Source organism: Echinococcus granulosus (genome assembly GCF_000524195.1).
Source record: "Echinococcus granulosus chromosome Unknown EG_S00111, whole genome shotgun sequence".
In the NCBI taxonomy this organism is placed as follows: domain Eukaryota; kingdom Metazoa; phylum Platyhelminthes; class Cestoda; order Cyclophyllidea; family Taeniidae; genus Echinococcus; species Echinococcus granulosus.
Window position 1 is genome coordinate 108,663 of NW_020170491.1, and position 21,222 is coordinate 129,884.

General features: G+C 39.7%; 3 protein-coding genes across 3 annotated transcripts in view; 2 read left to right on the plus strand and 1 right to left on the minus strand. All coding sequences in view use genetic code 11, as the record gives it.

The window, feature by feature from the left end:
• Positions 1-5,710: 5,710 nt before the first annotated feature.
• EGR_08584 (hypothetical protein) lies at positions 5,711-6,161 on the plus strand (the record flags this gene model as incomplete). The annotated part of the gene is made up of 3 exons (XM_024497833.1): positions 5,711-5,822; positions 5,907-5,960; positions 6,007-6,161. 3 exons carry the CDS (start codon positions 5,711-5,713, stop codon positions 6,159-6,161), a joined length of 321 nt encoding a protein of 106 aa, XP_024347754.1.
• A 5,558-nt stretch (positions 6,162-11,719) lies between these two features.
• EGR_08585 (hypothetical protein) lies at positions 11,720-18,576 on the minus strand (the record flags this gene model as incomplete). The annotated part of the gene is made up of 6 exons (XM_024497834.1): positions 11,720-11,844; positions 12,894-13,029; positions 14,139-14,217; positions 16,728-16,789; positions 17,677-17,795; positions 18,522-18,576. The coding sequence occupies 6 exons, from the start codon at positions 18,574-18,576 to the stop codon at positions 11,720-11,722; spliced, it is 576 nt and encodes a 191-aa protein (XP_024347755.1).
• Positions 18,577-19,422: 846 nt separating this feature from the next.
• EGR_08586 (hypothetical protein) overlaps positions 19,423-21,222 on the plus strand; it is a gene marked incomplete at both ends in the record, with an annotated part of 6,246 nt that continues 4,446 nt past the window's right edge. Inside the window, 3 exons of the mRNA XM_024497835.1 lie at positions 19,423-19,591; positions 20,148-20,354; positions 20,718-20,837. Of these exons, the coding sequence (XP_024347756.1) occupies positions 19,423-19,591; positions 20,148-20,354; positions 20,718-20,837 (496 nt within the window). The remainder of the gene's footprint in view (positions 19,592-20,147; positions 20,355-20,717; positions 20,838-21,222) is intronic.

A 21,222-nucleotide genomic window follows, 5' to 3' on the forward strand; every position in this document is an offset into this window, starting at 1 on the left:
GTGTGGATCATCGCCTGAGCCAATACCACAAGAGCCGTAGAGGAAATAAGCAAAATTGAAGAGGCAATGCCTTTTCCTGGGCGTACACGGGATATCTGCAGTTCCAGAGAGCGTTATCGTTCCGCTACTATTTCCGTACTTTTTTCAGGACTAGTGCACGGATATCCTAGAACATTCGAAATTGGCACAACCGTTCAGTCCTTCAGACTAAAATCTAGTACACTAGAGAACATCATGAGGCTAAGACCAATCGAAATACTGTGAACAGACAAAAATCGAACTGATCCATTTGTATTTTTTCACTGTCAGTCGGCAGTCAAGTACACGGATCCGACACCACTCGTTTATCCGTATGTGCTGGCAGAAAAAGACGTTTGTCTCTGTGTCAATGCCAAATCGCTGTCCCCGGATACTCTGTTTGGCATCTCGAAGGGATGCAAACTCATGCACACAAGCAATAGCTTATGACACTCCTATCCAAACTAAAGCGCCTGTCATCTTGTGATATGATTTTGTGTTATGTGGTGCAACGAATGCGGTAAGAATAGGATTTCTATGGGGCGGATTTTCCAGTTTCAACTCTATAGATTAAGGTAACCAGCGTTACTTGCCTTCACTTGTCAGAACCCAATTTGCATCAAAAATCTGTCAGTCAGCCACTTAGTCTGCGAGCAATGTAAAGGTTGTGAGTTTTTGCATAGAAGCTGAAAGAATGGAAGAACAACTTCATGGAGTTTCATGTACATTATCCCCTATTTCAAATACCCATTACATTAGTTTACCTAGCATAAGCAAACACCAAGAGCACCATTGCAAGTTGTTCTCAACTTTCTGATTGTCAACTAACTCAGCCCTAACCATAGTTCACGACATTTTACAATATATAGATTCAAAAGAAGCGGAAGACTTTTTGAACTTTTTGATACTCTGCTCCACAGTGCACATATACAGTGCGTGCATTTGTCGAAACTTCCTAAGTTACATCAAAATTTTGCAGTTAGCCAAAATGGATACTACACAATAGCTTTTTGCTCATCTAATAAATGACAAGGCAAGTCATTCCATTTTGCAGTTAAAATAAATAATAATAAAATAATTGTACGTGAACCCGGGCTTATAATTTGAGTGGGATTTTGGGGAAAGAGGTGTGCAATTTAACGAGGCCTAGAGATGCACCCAAAACATTAACCTGTTCAGAAATTTCAGTACAGTGGAGACACCTCGAAATGCTGTCCTTATAAATGCGCCCTAAAAGCCTCTCGTTGATGGAATTTTGATGATTTCTACTTCAAAAATTCTTCGAGCCCCAACCCATCCTTAACCATGTCTGTCCGACTGTCCTTGTATCTATCTAACGTAGCATGCTAATCGTTTCCTCCAATACTCAAATTTATCATTTTATCCAATAAAAGTACTCTTCTTTATCCATGCTAACCACTGTTCAAGGTAGGTATTTTTGGGTATCAGCAGGTCTAGCACAAAAACCACGTGACCCTAGACAAATATAGATGAAGGCATAGCAATAATTTCAGAGAAAATGATGAAGATTGGCATCGTGCCCACCACCACATCTTTTAGACATCTCGCCCGTGTAGGTGTGATATGATGTTGGCAACATGGATGTCGTTGCATTCTGCTTTCTCTTCAATCAGCACACACGATACAAACTAGGGCTCCATTTGAAGATTCGCTTACATTGCAGGGGAATGACACCATACATTCGACGGTGCAAAGGTATGTTGTGGAAATGAGCAGAACATTTTATTTTGAACATGAAAGGTTATTCACTCAACCAAAGTAGCAAAATAGTCCACGAAGGCTCATGAGCGTAGGTCATCAAATATAAATCAGAACAGTTTTAATTGTTACATAAAACCAATTTGTATATTTAAAAGTAAACTGTACTATGACAGCTGCATTCTGCTAAATTGAACGCATCAGCTCTCACTGAAACACTTCTTCAAATGATGTTGACCAGTGATAAAGTTAATGAGGTATTGAGGAAGGGAGAAATGAGTGAAAGCACTCTGCAATAAAGTGTTGAACGTCTCGAGAGACTGCCGAGTCCTACTAGAATTGGTTAGAGGACAGGGAAGTGTGAATAGATTAGAAAGGTCCCAATCGCATTATCGTATGTGATTCAGTAGGGTAAAATCCTGTGAAAGGATGTAGTGAACTTATTTGCCTAAACTTTGCACCAAGAAGTATGAGAGTGGATCCTGCCTTCTGCCATGCAGTCATACCTTCTGCTTGCGACCTTGTCTGCTGTCGCAAGCCAGGGTCGTGAAAGTACATTGTATCCACTGCCATGCAAATTTAATTTGAGGAAACGTGCCCCAACTACGTCAGCCCACCTCAAAGCTCGCCAATGTGCAGGTCGCATGACGATGCACGACTTAAAATTCCTCCTTAATTTAGCTATTAATAGAAACTGATAAAAGTTTCTGCTTGGAATCAGAAAGCCATTTATTCTAAAATTGGCGTGATTCACTCTAATGTGAACGATTAATATGGATTAGAATAAAGAGGTCACTGAACATCTACTTTCGTTAAACAGAATTGAAACATCTCGAAAAATACCGAACTCATTGATTTTGCAAAACTTTATGCAAGCGTAAGTTATTTTCTTTTATTAAATATGCTTCAAACACGCCTTGTAAAAGGCCTATATTATAACCGATTGTGTTTCCTTAGAGTTTATGGTATAAGACATATATTGGAAAGGTCATCGTTGCACATGCTGCTACTCATCGCATTTCAGTGGTTTGTACTTGGCACTTTTGGCTCAAGTGGATAGATGAAGTGGGAAGTATGGGTCTTTGCTAGGGTGGAGTGAATGTAATAAAGTAAGCTACTTCAGACACCAGTTTTGATATCACTCTGATCTTTGCACCAATACTTGCTCCTACACTGAGAGCACAGTTTTAAACCACAAATATGTGGAATTGCTGGACTTGTCGCGACTGTACTGGTCCCGTTATATTAATATCAGCATGAGAAATGAACCAAACCTTAGTACCAACTACAAATGATTACCAGCTACATGTATTTTGTGGTTATTAAAAACATTTACCAGTTAATTGTAGTGCACTATGAATTGAGACGGAGGTAAGATTAAAGTTAATCAGGCATGAGAAGAAGTTGGCAAGTGCACACCGATCATCATGCAAGAAAATGCTCAATTAGATATTGCTTTAGCAGCACTGGTCATGCTGACAAGGGAATCAGCGCTTCCTATCGAGAAAAAGGGGACAAGGAGACCTCTATGACAATGATCATATTTAGAAGCCAGAGTTCATTTTAAAACAAAGATGTGAAAATTGATTTAATTTATGTTTGTAAAAATTTTCGTATCCAATACAAAAATTAAGGTGCAATTTCATAACCAAATGCTTTCCTTTTTCAGCGCGATGTTGAACTGGCGTTTTCTTCATTAGTGTTAATGGCAGTTTATAAAGTATGGTCCATTACACTTCTCATAATTATTGAATAAAGAATTTGTGAGTAGCGCTATGAGTACTGAATAATAAATAAAGGCAGGACTTGAGATTGAGAAGCGATGCCCTCCAAGAAAAGCTGATTTGTATAAAATACGTTGCTATTTAGCACACAAAATGGACATTTGGCATCGTATTACACAATTCTTGGTGCTTTTCATTGTCATGGTAATACACAATAAAAACACCAGGATTTATATCAAGGTGCACTAAAATAAGCAAAAGCGCGTTTGAAAGAATTACCATAGCGTTTTTAGTATTGTCACATTGTTGTGAGGCAAAGTTGACGAGACCCTTCTGATCTAAACTATCTTGATTTATGCCATGCTCATAGCTATTCCTGCTGAAATACATGACCAACCAAATGCATGTAGCTGGTTTAGCTATCACTCCTGTTTCCCGTATGCTTCTTCCACCTAAGTGACCAGTGATAATGGCATCCAGGCAGTAGTGGTGGTGAGGTAAAGTGAAAGTCAATTTTGGAGCGCTAATTTTAAACAAGCATTCAATCAACCAACCAACATATTAATGGTACAGTGGAGGAAGCAAGATTTGTATTTACACTGTGCTGAGAGAAATTTAAGTAATCTATGAGAGCGGATAGACTGGTCTATTTTGAGACCAGATAGCATTGAATAACGTAAATCTGACGTCATGACCAGATAATCTAAGTTGAAATGATTATTACTAAGCAATAATTTGTGCACTTAAATTCGATGTTATGTCTGCAAAACACTTCTGTCCTACTTCACAGCTAGTAATGGTGTTTTCGGAATGTTTTTTTCATTTTCTTTCATGAAATTATTTTGGATAGCCTATAAATCATGTGTCATCAACTCAATTAATCTGCTGTTGATAGAGCAGTCCTCTTTGTTAGTTGCCTTCTTTTAAGATTATCCAATAGACGAAGATCACAGGTGGTCGCAAAGATTAAAAGATGAAAGCCAAGGAACTCAATGTCAGTGTATTGCTCACGAAATATCAGCTTCTGTAGCCTCGCCAATTTTTTTGCCAGCTTTGCGTACACTTTTCCCTGTTGAGTTACAGAATTCGCATACACTTAATTGTGTCAGTGCAGTACACAGAGGCAGCCTATAACACACTACCACATTCTACAGTTTGTCATCAAGAAATAGGCCCCTATTCTATAAATGGAGACGCTTCGATGCGTCATTATCACCACCAAGTTCTTGCACACCTCTAATCGGAAAAATGTTATCACTATAATGATGATAGTAGGCATTAAGCCTAATCCTACCAATTTGAATTGCTACCGAAATCAGCATAACTATAAACACTCAAGTTTTTTGCACTGCTTGCAGCTAAACCACCCGTATCAGCAGAAACACAATTACTATGATAATGCTGAGGACTATCGGGAAAGCTATCAATTTTGGCGGGTGGCAGTTGGCAAGAATTGAGTATGGCGATGCACAACACATATCAACCCACCAATCATCCCCCAACTTTCTACAAATGGCGGGAACTATTAGAGAAAGACAAGAAGGCAACTACGGAAAACTATTTCAATAAGGAAAAATGGATGCTGCAAGATTCGAAGTCTAACAAAGCTCACCCGCCCCTCCATCAGCTGTAATACAGGATCTGCAATCGGTCCTGCTGGCCATCACTTAGAGAGAGTTCCTATCGTGTGGCATACACACTTTATCATTGCTAGAGATTTTGAGCTTTCGAATTCGGACGTCCGACAATCACTCTACGATTGCGTGACAAGGCGATGTGGCGGGCGACTTGGCCTCGTCAAATGGAGATGAATACTAGCAGGCAAATGACTCCGAGATTTCCTTGTTTCTAGCCCTATTCAAATTGTAGCTCCTATCAACTTTCACCATTTTACTTGATTTATTAATGTAGGTGACCATTTTTCTCACAGGCAAATATGCCACACACAGTCAGCGTTGAGGGCTTGGAGGCAAATAGAAGGAACACATTTTTCATGGACTTGATGCCGAACTATCAGAATATGTGCAGATTTCAATCCGACCATTGGATTTTCTATCAGATCTTTAAGCCTTCTCCCCTACGGAATTAAGATGAGTTTTAAGTGCATTTGAATTACCTCTGTAGATGCTTGCATAAATCAGTATTTTGCGAACACGACTTTAATAGATGCCTCCGCATCTCTCTCAGCTTCTCACACCTATGTGTCATGCAGTGCACGTGAATGTGGATAGCAGTTGTTGGCGTGCGGAATGGATTTTAAGCTTGTCCAGCTCACCAACAACGCTAGTAATGCTATAAGCAAGAATTGGATAATCGTTTTGACCTTCAGTGCAAGCTCTGTTGTTGCTTTTAAGCGAAGAAGTAACTACTGACTTATACTCGCCACTGACGAGTTCTATTTAATTTTGCCATGTCCTCGTATAGATATTTGCTTGTGGCATGCAGGACTACCTTTCAAGCTGCCGCATAGTACGTCACTTGACATCAGAAGAGGCAGCGGTGAGTCAATCAACTAAATGAAGGAGGCGAAGAGATTATACAACAGGCCTTGAGCATGTAGGCACCTACGTCATTCCAGAGACAGAATTCGTAGTCATCACTGCTTCTCGGAATGGACTCGTTTCTAAGACAAGGATCAGCGCAAATTCCTGCTCAAAGGCATTCAGAAATCATCGATACTTGATGAATTTGTCAAATTAGCCATTTACTACCAAATTTCTGTCACTGAATGTATTGCATTCAGGCGGATATGCATATCATTTGCCACTTTTGTGAATACCTACTGCCATATACTTTGATTCTCTTGGCTACCTCTCCTCCAGCTAAGTTACAAGCCAGTTCCATTCATTTGGGAATAAATCAACGAAAGGTGTTTGCAGTTTTCAGTCATTTTGCTTTATCAGAATTGCACTAATTCATAAGGCTATTCGTCGGTTGATTAACTACTTCAGTGGACTTCACCTTGAAAATGACCCTCGAGAAGAACGTTCCATTTTACTAGAGGGTATTTGCAATAAGTAATTGCTTTTATGTAAGGGTGAGCATGAATAACAAAATGGCAACACTCAACCATGCTAATGCATAGCTGGTTGCCATAAACTTTGGCCAGAAAATTTGGACAGGTGTAGTCTAAAAGCCAAATGTCTCCGCAAAAGCGATGTCTATGGGTTGAAGCATCGTCTTTGATATTAAGCTTGATTATACAGTTTAGGGGTTTCATCCACCATAAGTTCCTTCAGACAATGACAGAATTTCTATTTTGTTTTCCAAAAAGTAGACTACAGACGCCTTCTGAACGAAAATAATGGAACGCACTCTTACCGTCATGTTTATCCTCCTCATTTCCACGACCCGTTCCGAGAGGCACGTCCATAACCATCTTGACTTCGGAGCACTGTTTCTGGATGTCATTTACTTGTCAAGGTGAAGAAGGGACATAAGTTGTCGAGGTCACATTAATCATGGGGTCCAAATACATAGTCGTGGATCATTTGGCATTCGGATCTAGTTGATTGGTGAGGCCCACATGGTCGGACACGTGAAAGGTATCAAACGATTTCAGACAGGTTTGAACGCAAATATATGGGTTAGGTTTTCGAAGTCATAGCTTCTGTGAAAAAGACCTCCAGTGAGTACAAATTTCACTCTTATCGCTAATGTTTACTATTTTGGGTTTACAAGCATTTGCCTGCCTTAAGGTTAAATTATTAGGTATGGGTACCTTAAAATCTTCACTTTGGAATAGTTTTTAATATTTGCATTGACATAATCGGAGAAAAAAAAATAATTTCAGGTCCACTTTTAAAACACGCAGTACTCAGCTACATCTGAAAAGCATCCAAATTGTTTAATATTTTCTCCTAGTTACGACAACATCTATCCTGCATAACAGTTTAATAGCCCTGTTGGCAACAAAACTAACCACATTTGTGTAGTGGTGTTTCTGCAAATTTCTACAAGAACGACCTCAACCTCAAAGCTGGTGAATTTTTCCGTGGTACTTACTCGGCCCTCCCTATGCTAAATGAGTGACTTAAGAGTTATGGAAGTAACTGCTCTGCAAATGCAGTTCTTCAGACCCTTCCGACAATGAAGCCGCTGCTGTCGTATATACATCGGTAACATAGAGATCCGAATATTTTGTGCGTTGTGCGTACTTTACTATTTTTAGCGTTTAGAGAGAAAAATTCATCCTAGTGTGTACGAATATTAATTGCCCTGGGTTCAATTTACAGAACAAATCTCCACTCATCGCTATACTACTGAATTATTTGCAAACATGCCATTTGCGCCAGAACGGATTTGAACTGCCTTCGGTTAAATTTTTAAAATAAATTGAACTTGTCAATATTTTGCCAAATAGTTTAGTCAGGAAATGTGAAAGAACGAATGTGAATTGTCTTGTGTACAATTTGCGGAACAAATACGAATTTTAATTGTCCAGGGTTCAATTTACATAATTAACTCCACTCGTCGATATTCTACCGAATTTTTTTGCTAACATGCGATTTGCGCGAGTACGAGTATCATTTGCCCTGGGTCCAATTCACACAAATAAACTCCACTCTTCGATATTTAGCGGAATGCTTTTCGAACATGAGATATGCGTGAGAAGGGATGTGAAATGCCACTGGTTCACATTACAGAACAAAGTAGAACAAATCAACGCGAGTTGCAACGAAAATGGTGGGATGATTCCTGATTTCCTATAAAACTTCCTTTTTCGTGCCGGATATTTTGATTATGTAGCATCTGAGTAAAACGCGTCTCATTTATCTCTCCAGTAGGATACAATGTCGTGGACTTTTCTGGAAGACTTTAATTGTTTCTGACCAACGAAGGGCACATTTTCCCAAACCCAGAAGTAGACAAAGTTGTGTTTGTCTCTAGTGTTACAACAATTATCTAAGCTTTTTTTCTACAAGAAGTGGGACCTTGTAAAGATTTAGCATATTTATCTAATAATAAAAACATATGTTTGGTGGCCATCATTCATTGTGTAGTCTTTGCGAATAAGAAAAATATTAGGTTAAATGCATCTACAGTAAGAGTGAAGATATTAATAAATACAACTGACTGCCTTCTTTGTTCCCCTCGATGTCAAATAGCTAAGGTTTTATTTGAACAGGAAACTACTAAGCAGCTCTCATCCACCCATTTTTAAAGCCTTATGCATGGCGTGACTAGTTAAGTTCAGAACACCAAACTACAAATTCCGCCATAGAGTTAATAGGAATTTTTAATCTGCAACTTGTAGGATTTATGAATCTCAAAAACATTTATACGATATGATTAGAATCAAAAGCTTTTATTGAACGAGTGTAGGATTAATGTATTTACTAGACAAAGGTCACAAGTTGGAGAAAATGACCGAATTCAAATTGAACAGTATATTTGAGCTGGTCGTCAACATTCCAGGCAGTCCGTAGATGGGGTTGGAATGACAGCATCAGGCAGCCACTATAGACTGCTAACACCCTTGGGCAGCTTCTATGTTTCGTAGCACACTAAAATGCAGTTTGCAAAGTGTGATAATTGCGGGTAGTGTTCACAAACCTTTGACCCTTTCTACCTTAACCAAGTGTCCGTTTATCATAAGTATTTCAGTGCAAGATAGACACAAAAAAATGGCTTCAACTTTTAGATAAATTGTAAAACCAAGGATTACACATAGGAATTGTCTAGCCTTGTTATTTATTTCATGATTTTTGTTTTATAATTATGCTTCTGGTAAAAGCTTTTAAGCAGAGGCAGCTTATTTGCTAGGCGAATATCACGTAACATTTTCGTCAAATTTATTTTACTAGAATCTGAAGTATGTCTAAATTATCACTTGGAAAAAAATTACATCCCATCACCATGCACCTGATTGTGGTTTAGCATCTATAGCCATAGCTTGCCTTTTGCCCAATTGGAGCAGACTTCTGACATCAATTTGCAGATTTTATTTTATAAGCAAACAGTGAATTTTGCATAAAAGCGAAGAAGCGTTGGTAGGGCTTGTGATGCGCCTACGAACTGTTACGTAGCACTTACTCGGAGAGTTTGCTCTAAAAAGAGAAGGACAGAAACGAGGCAGAATTCGTTAGGGCCTTGTAAAAGCTGCCTGACCCCTCCTTTACAGCTGCGTGTTCCCATGGCAAATCATAACAATAGGACAGTCGGAAACATGATTAATTCGGTTTTTGGATTGCCTGGTTTTTAAATTCCTCCAAGCAGTAATCAGCATGGCTTTCTCAATGATAAATTTACTTCATCGGTATATCATTAAGGATTTTAGCTATAATATATTCATTAATCATTGCAGGGAGGAGGTAAGGTAGGTGGGTTGTTAACCACTCCTTGTTAAGTTTTATTAACATTGGTTTAATTCAGCCAATTTTCAAATCATTAGTAATAATTCCAATTTGATTTTCCACTTAAAACTGGTTTTTACATTGAAAATATCCAATACACACTGGCATTTGTAGTCATGTAGTCCACCTAGTATCCCTAGGTGCCGCATTAAAGCAATCCTAATAATTTTACATAATATGACTGGCAGCTGCACCCACTCATAATTTTTCCCCTCATATTGAGTTTTACAATGATTTAGTTTTGCATCATAATGTTTCAATGCCACCTGTGCAGTGATCCAAATACCACATAAAACTGGGTTTTTGAGGTCCATGAAATATGCACTTTTGTCCGAGAAATAATACATCAGCTTACATTCTGTCTGTTTTAAAGGCAATAGGTGCAGAAGGTTTCTTTTATTCTAACAGCTTTGGGGAAGAGTGTGGATCAATACAACGGCTCCGTTATTGTTAACCTGTTGCTTGCACACCATTCCTATGGCATTCTTGATTAAATTATCGAACCTTAAAATCAGAAGCAAAATCAAAAGCCCAATCACCGTAGAAAAGGAGAAAGATCTAATTGCTTGCATTGTTTCTTGGCCGGTATAAAGTCGTCATAATGACTATTTGTAACCCTTTTTGAGATCATGTCGCAGCAGCTCTGCCATAACAGATTAAACCAGTTGGTGAAGTCCATTTGATGGCGCCTTATCTATTGTATAATAGGCAGTAGAGACCTACTGAAGAAACTGAGGCCCTAATAAACCTTTCGTAGGTTCGTCCATTTTACCTGACGTATCCATCATCACATTTATAATAGCTACAATAATTAATATCTGCTAAAGTGTAGAAGATTTTAAGGTGACCATCAACTTATTCTTGAGAAAGCGCAGAGTATCAACTATATAGATCAAGCAGTCGAAGAAGTCATTTACAACTTGGGTCTTTTTTAAAAATGCAGCACGTTTATTAACCAAATTACAGGCAAAGGTGATTACAGTACAGAAACAATATATATGCGCAATAATAGGTTGTTCATCGAACTGCACTCCCTAAAATCAAGTTGCCACGCTTTTCACTCTATTGATCTTTTCAAACAAGGCACCATGTTTACATTAGGGTCTAGCGAAATGCTAAAGCATGTAGTTATGTAGTCGTGGCTTTGCGCAAGTTTGGGTAAGTGTTAAATAGAGTCAAATTGTTCCTTCTGATACACAATGGCTTTGGAAGTAGGTGAGGGTTGTGGGAAGAGTAACTGGCGGAGGTGCTTGTTCTGCCAGGTCCAAGTGTCAATGAGCTGGAGCAGGACAGTAGAGAATGGCCGTGTTTAAAGAAATCATCTCCAAATTGAAACGCTATGCCTAGTTTCACTAAAACCATACCAACAAGGATCTGGCATGTTTTAATTGCGATCTGAGTAAAAGATCAATGATTATGTTATGGGCAATTTTGTGCCTAATTTTTTAAGAAAGTGTCCAACCCGTAGGCAACACAGAAACCAGACAACTAAAGTGCTGTGAAAAGGAAACGAATAAATAGAGTAATTAAGGCAAAAATAAGATACAAGTAGCGACTCCAGTGGCCTAGCATTAACACGAAATACTAGCACAGTTGAATTGCGTCGAGGTTTAAGCAAATCGACCCTTTGAGGGGGATTAGAATGATCTCACCTTCGTGTTAGAACATTGGTTCCTTCATTAATGTCCAGCTTTGAGCTGCTTTAATTATGTCGCTTATCCAATGATAAATACTTAAATGAAATGATCATGGGACTTTATAATAATTTGCACGCATTGAAAACTTACAGGAATAATATAATAGGTACAGTTGCCTGCTTTACTAGTAGTGGATACCTATGTGGTTTGATAGCAAAATATGCCTTATATCATAAATGCATTATTTTTTTGAAAACAGTTTATTTTAACCACCTTTGTAATCTTCGTGGCCTGAAAAGTAAATTTGTAAACGTCGAATAATTAACAGATTCCGCAGGCCAACAAACTCGCCACCTCGACAAATTCCTGCTTTGTTATGTCCACTGAAGACTGTAATATGATGAAAAAATAAACATAGATAAAAGAGCATTTCGGGCACATCACGGTCGTTAACAGTCACATGCGTGACGCCTCGACCTTCTTGCCTCCATCCGCCCATCAAAGATGCGCTCTAACAGCTTACGACAAATGTGCTTCAACCAAATTCCCGAATTCACCCATTTCGCATCCATTCAACCATCCATCATCTGTCTACCCATTTGCCCACCCTCCTATCCTCCACATGCTACCCATTCACTCCCAGTTGCCTAGCTTGTTGCAACGCCTACGCCATCAATATCAATCAACCTCCTGCAATACCCGCCCACACATTAAATGATCCACTGGCTTTCCAGCGGTTTAAGTAAATCTGGACATTTTTACCCCGAAAGAAGGGTAAAATCATTCACAACAAGGAGGGTGTTCACACATTGGCACAGTTTTGAGGCAACGTCATCTAGGAGGTGTCATTTACTAATGACTGAGGATCACGACTTTTAATGGAAAAGGAGGTATCACACACAGACAGCGTTACGCCTCAGAAAGTGTCCTCAGACGAAATTCCAAGGAAATCCCTTAAAAAATACTCTCTGACTGAAACGAGTGTTGTGAAGTCAACGGAAACTAGCTTTGCCTTCAATAACTGATTTAACGAAGGACTGCCTACTGGACCTCTTCCTTCTACCCTTCCCCCAAATTAACTCTGCCACTTGTTCTATTACTTGAGGCCAAATCGGAAGCTATCGCACAGGAAAGACAGTAAAAGTAGGAATGGTGGTCAAATCTAATGATACTGTTACGTAGAACAATCTCCATGACAAAAAACTCAAGAGGTACATAAAGGATGGATTCAAGAAGACAGTCTATTGCCAACAGGGACCTATGCACATCGTTCCAGTGGCATTTTTACAATCATCGCATCCCCGCCGCTACATTAGATTAGCGTTTTTAAATGCTGTAGAGTATTGAGGATTCACCAATTTATTCGCCAATGCTAAAGACGTTTTACAAGAATTGACCAGGGAAGGCCTTTTAACAAAGAGCATAGCATCTTTTATTACAGTCCTTGCATTTACTCTCAATTCGTACTCGAACTGAAGTATTGGAGTGCGAAGTACTGAAGACGCATTTCATGAGATGAAGTGAAACAACATCATGTAACGAATCAAAGCCGAAAGACCACAATTCTATATTAGGCTAAAGAAACAATGTCCAGACGAATCGTCGCAACGCCGAAGACTCAAATGTTGTGGAGTAGGGCTCAACATTTCCTATTAAACAGATTCTGGACCGTTCAATTGTGCATGTTTGATGACTCATCTCTGGTAGTGAAGTCGAGTAAAAGAATGATTCTACGAACACGATCTGAGTGCCAGTGAATGCACACTAAAGAAATCGAAAGGCGACACCCAAGATAGCAGTTACAGAAGCACAACTTTAAACTTTCGCGCAGATAGAGTGTGCCAGGCAGGAAAATTAATCGAGACACCCTACTCATTCCACAATAACCAAAAAAACACTGTTATCCTTCAACCTTGTTATGTTAAATATAAACAATCCTTTCGTGGCCCATGATTCGGTACGATCTTGGTCATTATAAGCTGCTAGGGAACGCATGACGCACATGTGTGAAGTTAAAAAATTGTTAGGACGAGGAACATGGCAGCCGTTTCTTTGCAGTGCGTCACATCAGATAGAGTGTAAAAAATACAGCTAGAACGGTAACTGCATTGTCCAGATAAACCGACTCAAGAATAAAACTGGGAATCGGACGAGAATTTTTAGCATTTTCAGCATTTGTGTTGGCGGTCACTTAATATAGTGGATTGACGTCCTTTATGTCTGCCAACCGCACTAAAATGTGGGGACCAGTGCAATTTGCTCGCCTTACTTTTACCAAAGGAGACGAGCAGAGTGGATCGCTGTGAATTACTAAGGATATTCGGGAAAGTGGTCAACGTCTTTTTTTTAGTTGACATGTATTACTGATCCGAACCTTCAAAGTTGATTGTTGTTTGCGTGATTTTTAGCAAGGTTTGTGTGTTTTGACATTCAGCACAGCGAAGGGAACTCTGTTGATGGTATAAAATGACTATTCTCTAGCATGGGTGGCATTCGATGCTAAAGATTTCTTCATTTTGTGCTTACTTAATTACCTTTGCTAAATTTAGTCTGTAAAATACTGCTCTCTCAAAAATATGTCAATCCGAATATGACTTTTTGGTGAATTTTGAATCCATTGATAAATAATTAACAGAAGTAGGGAACTCAGACAACTTTTTTCTACATTTAAAGTTCTATTTTACACAATCACTGTATCTGTCGTTCTGCTGACTAGTCATTAATTGAAAAGTTAATTGAGGAGGTTGCTCAGAAGTCAGCCATCTGAGGGGAGTGAATCGAGTTGTACAGAGTACAAATTGTCAACTCTGGCCAACCTGAAATAAGTCTAGGCATTTTACTGGTCTAAAAAGTGAAAACGTTGTTAATAAAAGCAAAGTAGTCTTTCATATATGTACACAAGACCTCCTGCAGTTGCGGGAGATGTATCGCTCTTTGTTACGTAATGACAAGTGCCTGAAAGATAAATACGGCTGGGGTGTTTGGGCTTGTCTGCATCGCTGAATTTGTCACACTGTTCTTGATGAATTCTACAAAACACCACTGGTGAATTGGTCAATCCCACAAACAGCTTTTATCTCGGCTGCGGATACTACCAGTTGGTGCTTGACAGTTCAAGACAAAATATTGAATTTAGGTGGTTAAATTGAAAATCCTTAGTTTTGCCTATGAAAGAAAAGTGGATTTGCATGGCCATTGCGACACATGTCGCAGAACATCTTCAAAAGCATTCAAAAATTATCGAAGTCACTTTTGGTTGATACATTTGCCTTGTTCCTAGGGGCGGTAATTTAGCATAGTGTTTCTATCTAATCTTAAGGAGGAAAGAGAATGTTAGGGGCAGGAAATTAGGCAGGTGACAACGATAGTGAGTGACGTTAGCAGCTTATAACCATAAGAATATGACCTTTTTTAGGAAGGCGCCTTATGGTAAGTCTTGAAGCTCATTAGGAGCAACTCTTCATCCTTCGTAATGTGGGCATTTGAATGATTCGTGTTAATGTCATGATGCCTGTATAAAAGGTATTACAGAGGCAAATTTTAATAATGTTTTTATGTTTAGCTATCCTAAGGACTTCCATTTTTATTACACAGTATTTGCAGAAGTGAAAGTAAGTGAATCCTCTTCCAATCATGAGTCATATCCTGGGTACATATTTGGGTTGAGGGAGGTCATGTAGGTGAGATTTCGATTTAGGCATATCCGGCGCCACTCGAGGACTGAACAAATGACTGCTCTGTTGGACCCAACCCTAGCTTGTGGGAATTAGGTAATTGAGTGAAGATAGCTAATGGTTTTTCTGTAATATTTCAGATGTTAAGAGCTATTGAACAAATAATTGGGAGTGTAATCGGGGCTCCAAGTGTCGGCAATAAGGCAGGCTACTGAATGACCTGTTTTGGATTTTATCTATTTGTGTGAGGCAATGCGACTACAAGGTGGGTTAAGCCTTAGCGGCTGGAACGAAACGACAGCCTGTGATTGTGCGTATTTCGTAAGCATTTGGCCAGGCGCTTCATGGATCGCTCAGCAAATCAACAGTTCCTGTTAATGCGATCATGGCAGTAAGACAGCTGATCTTCCGTATTGAAGTTGTTTATGGAGTCGAGCTCCTTCTCTCATGAAGCAATAGGTGACCCCCTTTGAGGATCGCCGTGACTGTTCTACAACGTCTGTTTCTGTAGACCTACGACGAACGTCATGGGACGCCTTGTTTTGTGGTATGCATTTAATCTGCATTATTTTCTGCTACGCCGTAAAATTAATTCACTTGTGTAAACAAATTGGAATATGTGGTTAAGGTTTGACATCTGTGGGTTTCATTTTAGACCGATTCTCTCATGAAAGGCGCCTAATGTGACAGAATGTGCTAAATGTTAAAATGTTGTGACCATCGTCTTCTCAGATGCAGGCAACCTCAGAGAATAGACTTAAGCACACCCCGTAGATAGGATTGGTGCTTTCGGTGCACTAGGAAGATGCCGAGTATACTTGTATGGTAATGGCTCCCATCACCATTTAAAAAATGCTGAATTAGCATATATTGTTAAATTCTTGGCCAATATTTAAATAACATAAAGAGGAAAGAGAAGGCTCTTCTAGCTACCTGAATACAACAATTTGTGCAAAATATTACTCCATCCTCAACTTTCTCCTCTCTTCGGCCTCGTTCTCTTCTTTTAACAAAGCAGATGCACCATTACTCCAAGGTCCTCTACAAGAACCTCCTGGACTGCAGCTACCCTCTAGTCTCCTCGGTGCTCATTAGGTGATTATCGACAAGGTGCAATCACATGGAATTTGCTTTCCCTTCCTATTCTTCCTTTGCTTTGGATATAGCTTTGTGGGTAAAGAAGGCGACACTCAGTTTACGCCAGCCAAATATCATGTACCATCATAAACTAATCATACGGACAGGTTGAATGATATTTTAAAAAAAGGGGAATTTTCAAAGACTTCTCTGTGGTGCTTTCAAGTTCTTAGAGGAGATACCTCTATCCCTCAAACCTTCAATTACAGCTGCAAGGATGACTGTCCTAAACCAGTCAATACTTTATAAAATCGCCTACCAAACGGGATTGAATAACCAATCATCAACCGGCCTCCAGCACTGAAGGTATGCACGGTGCCTTCACTAGTTGGACATACCAACATCCATCAACAGTACTTTCAAGCATGCTTCAAGCTAATGTTTGCATTGCCACCCTGATTCATGACTCGACGCAAAGCGAAAGCAAATTTCTGGCCCACCTGCACAAAGGAGCTAATTTACCTAGTTGATTTAAAGCTTTGGAGAATGACTTGTTGTAACTGGTGAGATGCGGGTGTTTTTAACTGAAAGAGGTATGCAACAAAGATGTGTTAATTTATCAGTGTGGCACCCTTTATTATATCCTGTAAATTTTCTGCCTTTTCTGATTTCAACTCTGCTCAGTCGAATGTGCATTTGACAGCCGTCTATACGATTGTTGAATGTCTTATCAAGAAAATGGTTCCCGTATATCAGTGCATGTAGAGCTGACGAATGGCCAATGGATTATAACCAGGAGGTGCACCACTCCTGCTTTCATATTTGTAAGGTACCACTGATTGCAGAAAGGCTGTACTAGATATTATACGCCTAGATACAAACAAATTTTTGGAAAAAAAGGTATTGCATGATTGCAACCAGTAAGGTATCCCGAGAAACTTCTTGTAGCTCTTCAAATTTTGTACAAATTGTGTTGAAAACCCTGTAAAAATGTTACGCTTTGTGTGTGAAGTTTGTAGCCATCTTCAGCCATGGGTGATGCCTGCTCTTAACTCATGTAGTGATAAATGGATAGCGCTGATATCCATGGAGAGATGAACAATCAGCCTATTGGGTTACAGTCTTACCGAGTGAAAACCTAGTACAAAAAGCTACTAGCGATGGTCAAATGAGGAGAGATTGCTAAAGCACACGAGAGCGATATGTAAAAGTCTTCCTCAGCAGAGGCGACTACTGAAATCGTATGATGTCCACGCAGTTAGAATAGAAGCCGACCAATGGCAGTGTAGCGTCCTAAATCATGATGCACAATGGGAGAGGTTGCCACCACCACAGCCACCTCTACTATCGCTATCGGCCACATGTCAGCTAGACTAGACCAATTCCATGGTAGTAAGACAAATGAGGCAGAAGGCGCTGTTCACGTGGAGGAATGGTGGTTTACGCAACCCCTGAGAACACAATACCTTACCTCCTCGCAAGTGAGTGTTTTTATTGCCTCAAGAGATGGCATAAACTGAGAATTCCAATTGACCTGATTGACTGGGTTCGGGAAATCGCAGGTTTTACTTATCTGTAGATATAATGCACCTATGAAATTTTGAAAATCAACAGATGGATAAAAAGTAATGAATTTTGAATACGCTGGACGGGTTGAGAAGAGTTGAGGAAAGGTAAATTTGAATGGAGGAAAGGAAGGAAGGCAATTGAATGAATGGCCAAAAAAATTTGGTAGATGGCGAAGTGATGCAATAGACGGAAGGCCTCACTTTGATGGAGATGAATGAATGATTAAGTGAATAAACTCCCAAAAAATGACGTGAAGTCACACAATTAGGCTGATAATAATTCCGTCCCAACCCGTTGGTCAGTGGTCGGTTGTCCAACCAATCACAGCAAACGGTTGGTCACTTAAAAGAGGCTACTTTCCACCACCAAAATTATCTGTTTTAGTTGACCGACTTACAAATGGTTAACAAAACTGCTACATTCAAAGGTGCCACCAAGGTAGAGGCCTTGGTGTTTTTCATGGGATATCCTCTTATCATGGTGCTGAGTCACCTGTGGAGACTGGGATATGAAAAATTTTTGAAAGCAAGAGTAAGTGACTCCTTTTTTTGGAATCTCTTAAGAATGATCTGCAAATATGGGGACTTAAGTAGTGGTTTATTGTAGATGGAAGTGTTCGATCAGAATGCCACCAAGATCACATAATTTACTGCTTTGATGCTTTAATGATGCTTGATTTATTTCGATAACCGAGGAATGCGGTCATTATATAGGCTCTCACTGAGCGTGCTAGACATTAGCATTCACTTTGTCTTAAAATTTGCTCCAATAAACCACGTCCTTGCAAACCACATGTTTGCATATTCCCTTACACACTGTGGAATTGATGTTAAAATTCGAGTTGTAGTTTTGATCTAACCAGTACGAAAAAGATGTTAGCAAAACCCTCTGGCCAAAATCCCGCACAATATTGAGTTTTTGATTGTAAAAACAACGTTGCTGTTATAATACTCCATAGATAGTGGAACCAGTACCAAAGCCTAGCACGAAGGTGCGTCTAGACCTTTACATATGCGCATTTTTGGGACAGTCCATTTGGATAGCCAGCCTGTCCGAAAGCACGGCTTTTGGAACCCTGGTAAGTCCAGTTTTACCTTTTTAACCTGGCTGACCCTACACAGATAAGATCTGGTATTCTGGAGGATTAGAATGCAACCAAGTTGCCTACTGAATAGACTGCCAATAGCACATTAGTAGTCATTCTGCATGATCTACAAAAATGCTTCTACTGATGCCGAAATATTTAGCTCATACACTGCCAATAGAGACAGAACCTCTGCACTTCTTTGCAAGTGGTTCACCAAGTAGTTTGAAGCCTTTGAAGCAAAAAGTTAAGCGTAATCAGTTATAAATAAGTTGCGAAAAGGCAGTATATTTTCCACATCATTGCTCAATCCAACTTCTTTACATGAATCTAAGGTGCTTTCCGTTTGTAGAGAGTGCACTAAAGAATAAAAGCGTGGGTTATTATTGCTAACAGAAGTGTGCTAAATGGCTTCATCACCTCATCACTTAGCTGGCAGGGTCTGAAGACGATAGGCATGTTTTTGCAAATGGAAAGGCAAAACGACACAGAACTAACCCAGCTGTGAATGATACTTTTCAGTTGGGCATTTCTGGCCCCATATGCTACGCATTTGCAGGCATCATGCCGACAGTGTTGTTTATGATTCCGCTGGTCCGCTGGCGCATGATCGCGCCCGGTGCGCGGACCTTCCTGCACGTCATTTATGGTCGCTTCGGTTCCACCGCGCACCTTATACTCTGTACCTTCGCCCTCCTTAATAGTCTCTACATTGTTGCCACCACTATCGAAAGTATGTTTCTATCACATTTTCCCTTGCATGTACGATTTAAGAGACAAGGCTGGATGTCAACAAGATTGGTTAAACACTTTTTGTAAACTGCTCTCGTGTGTACGTACTACCGAAAAGGGCTTAAATTCCCCTTGCACATCGCAGACCCTATCTATGACTCCACATGTAGACTTGCTAAAACAACTTAACACCTCACTAGCAGTTGTGGGATTGAAATACGGCCCTTATTCTCTTCTCAGTCAAATACATCAGCCTTTATTGAAAGTCGGTTTGGGTTGTTAGCACAATACAAGCAATGATCAGGCAAGTAGAGAACAATGAATGTGACCGCACACATAGGTGCAGATGCAGGATCAGCAAAATGAAATATCGCTTTAGCTCTTAACCAGGACATTTTACAGCCAGTCTATTGAAACCAAAAAAGAACAGGCAAATTCTAAAAGACACGCTCATTCTCACTACTTATGCCGAAAGCAATCAAGAAGGTCAAGGGCTCTCTTAAGATGGGTCCTTTATTTGTTTTTCACATACTGCCCCTTACATCTTTCACTTGAAGCTGGCAACAGACTGTTCTCGAGCATTTCCACAGAAATAACATTTGACTTGGTGTGGATCGTCGCTATAACCATTGCTGGAATTTGCGTGAGTTGCGCCAATCTGCGACAAGTATTTCCTGTCTGCTATGTGGGCAGTGGTTTTCTCATGCTCTCTTCCATGGCGTTCTTCACCGGTGTCTACTTTCTCAGCAGCAATCCTAAACTAGGTAAATTTTCTAGCAATTACTACCGCTTACCTACGTCAACTTGACCGTAGATCCTAATAAGGATGTGTACATTATGTAAAATGATGAATAGTATAAGAAATGCTCACATTCATAGCAATGCATGTCACATTGCAAAGCATGTCTTATTGTTGAAACATGAAACATCAACAGTTTTGTTTTTTTAATAGTACTTTGTCGGACAAAAGCAAAACATTGTTTATTTCACTGACATAACTACAAGAAGGCAATAAGTCATCGTAACCTTTCGATGTATAGGCATAGGCTTGGAATGTGGTTGGTAAAGCTTTTGGAAAATAAGCGAATCGAAGAGGTGAATATGACGTCTCTGAATCTACTTTTTAGGTTCAATTAATAGGATATATGAGGCGAATGTGGCAGAGGATGATCTGTACTCTGGCAAAATCAACCGGATGTCATTTTACAATTGGCACACTTGGATTTTGGCGGTCAGGAAGTTCTTGAGTAAGCACTGAATGATGTTTTGAGGAAATGGTATGATTCATGTTAGACTGTTTTGTAGTTAGGTTTTATCCTGAGTTGCAGTGTACACAAGCTTAGTTCTGTTGCGCAGATAACAGAAGCATGGAAAATTAAGTAGAATTGAAATAGTAATAGCGATGGTATTGTTCTAAATGCTGCAGTGTCCTGATGTGTGTCGTAGAACTAGTGGTAAGCATGGCAGAAATTATGCATGAACAAGGATAATACAATGATCCATTTATTGAATGTTAAAATAGATGGATTAGCACCACTAATCATGGACCAGACAACTTGGCAGATCTGTTGCTCTGCGACACCGGGTGAGGAAATCATTGGAGTTTTTGGGCATCCATACTGTGGATGACCC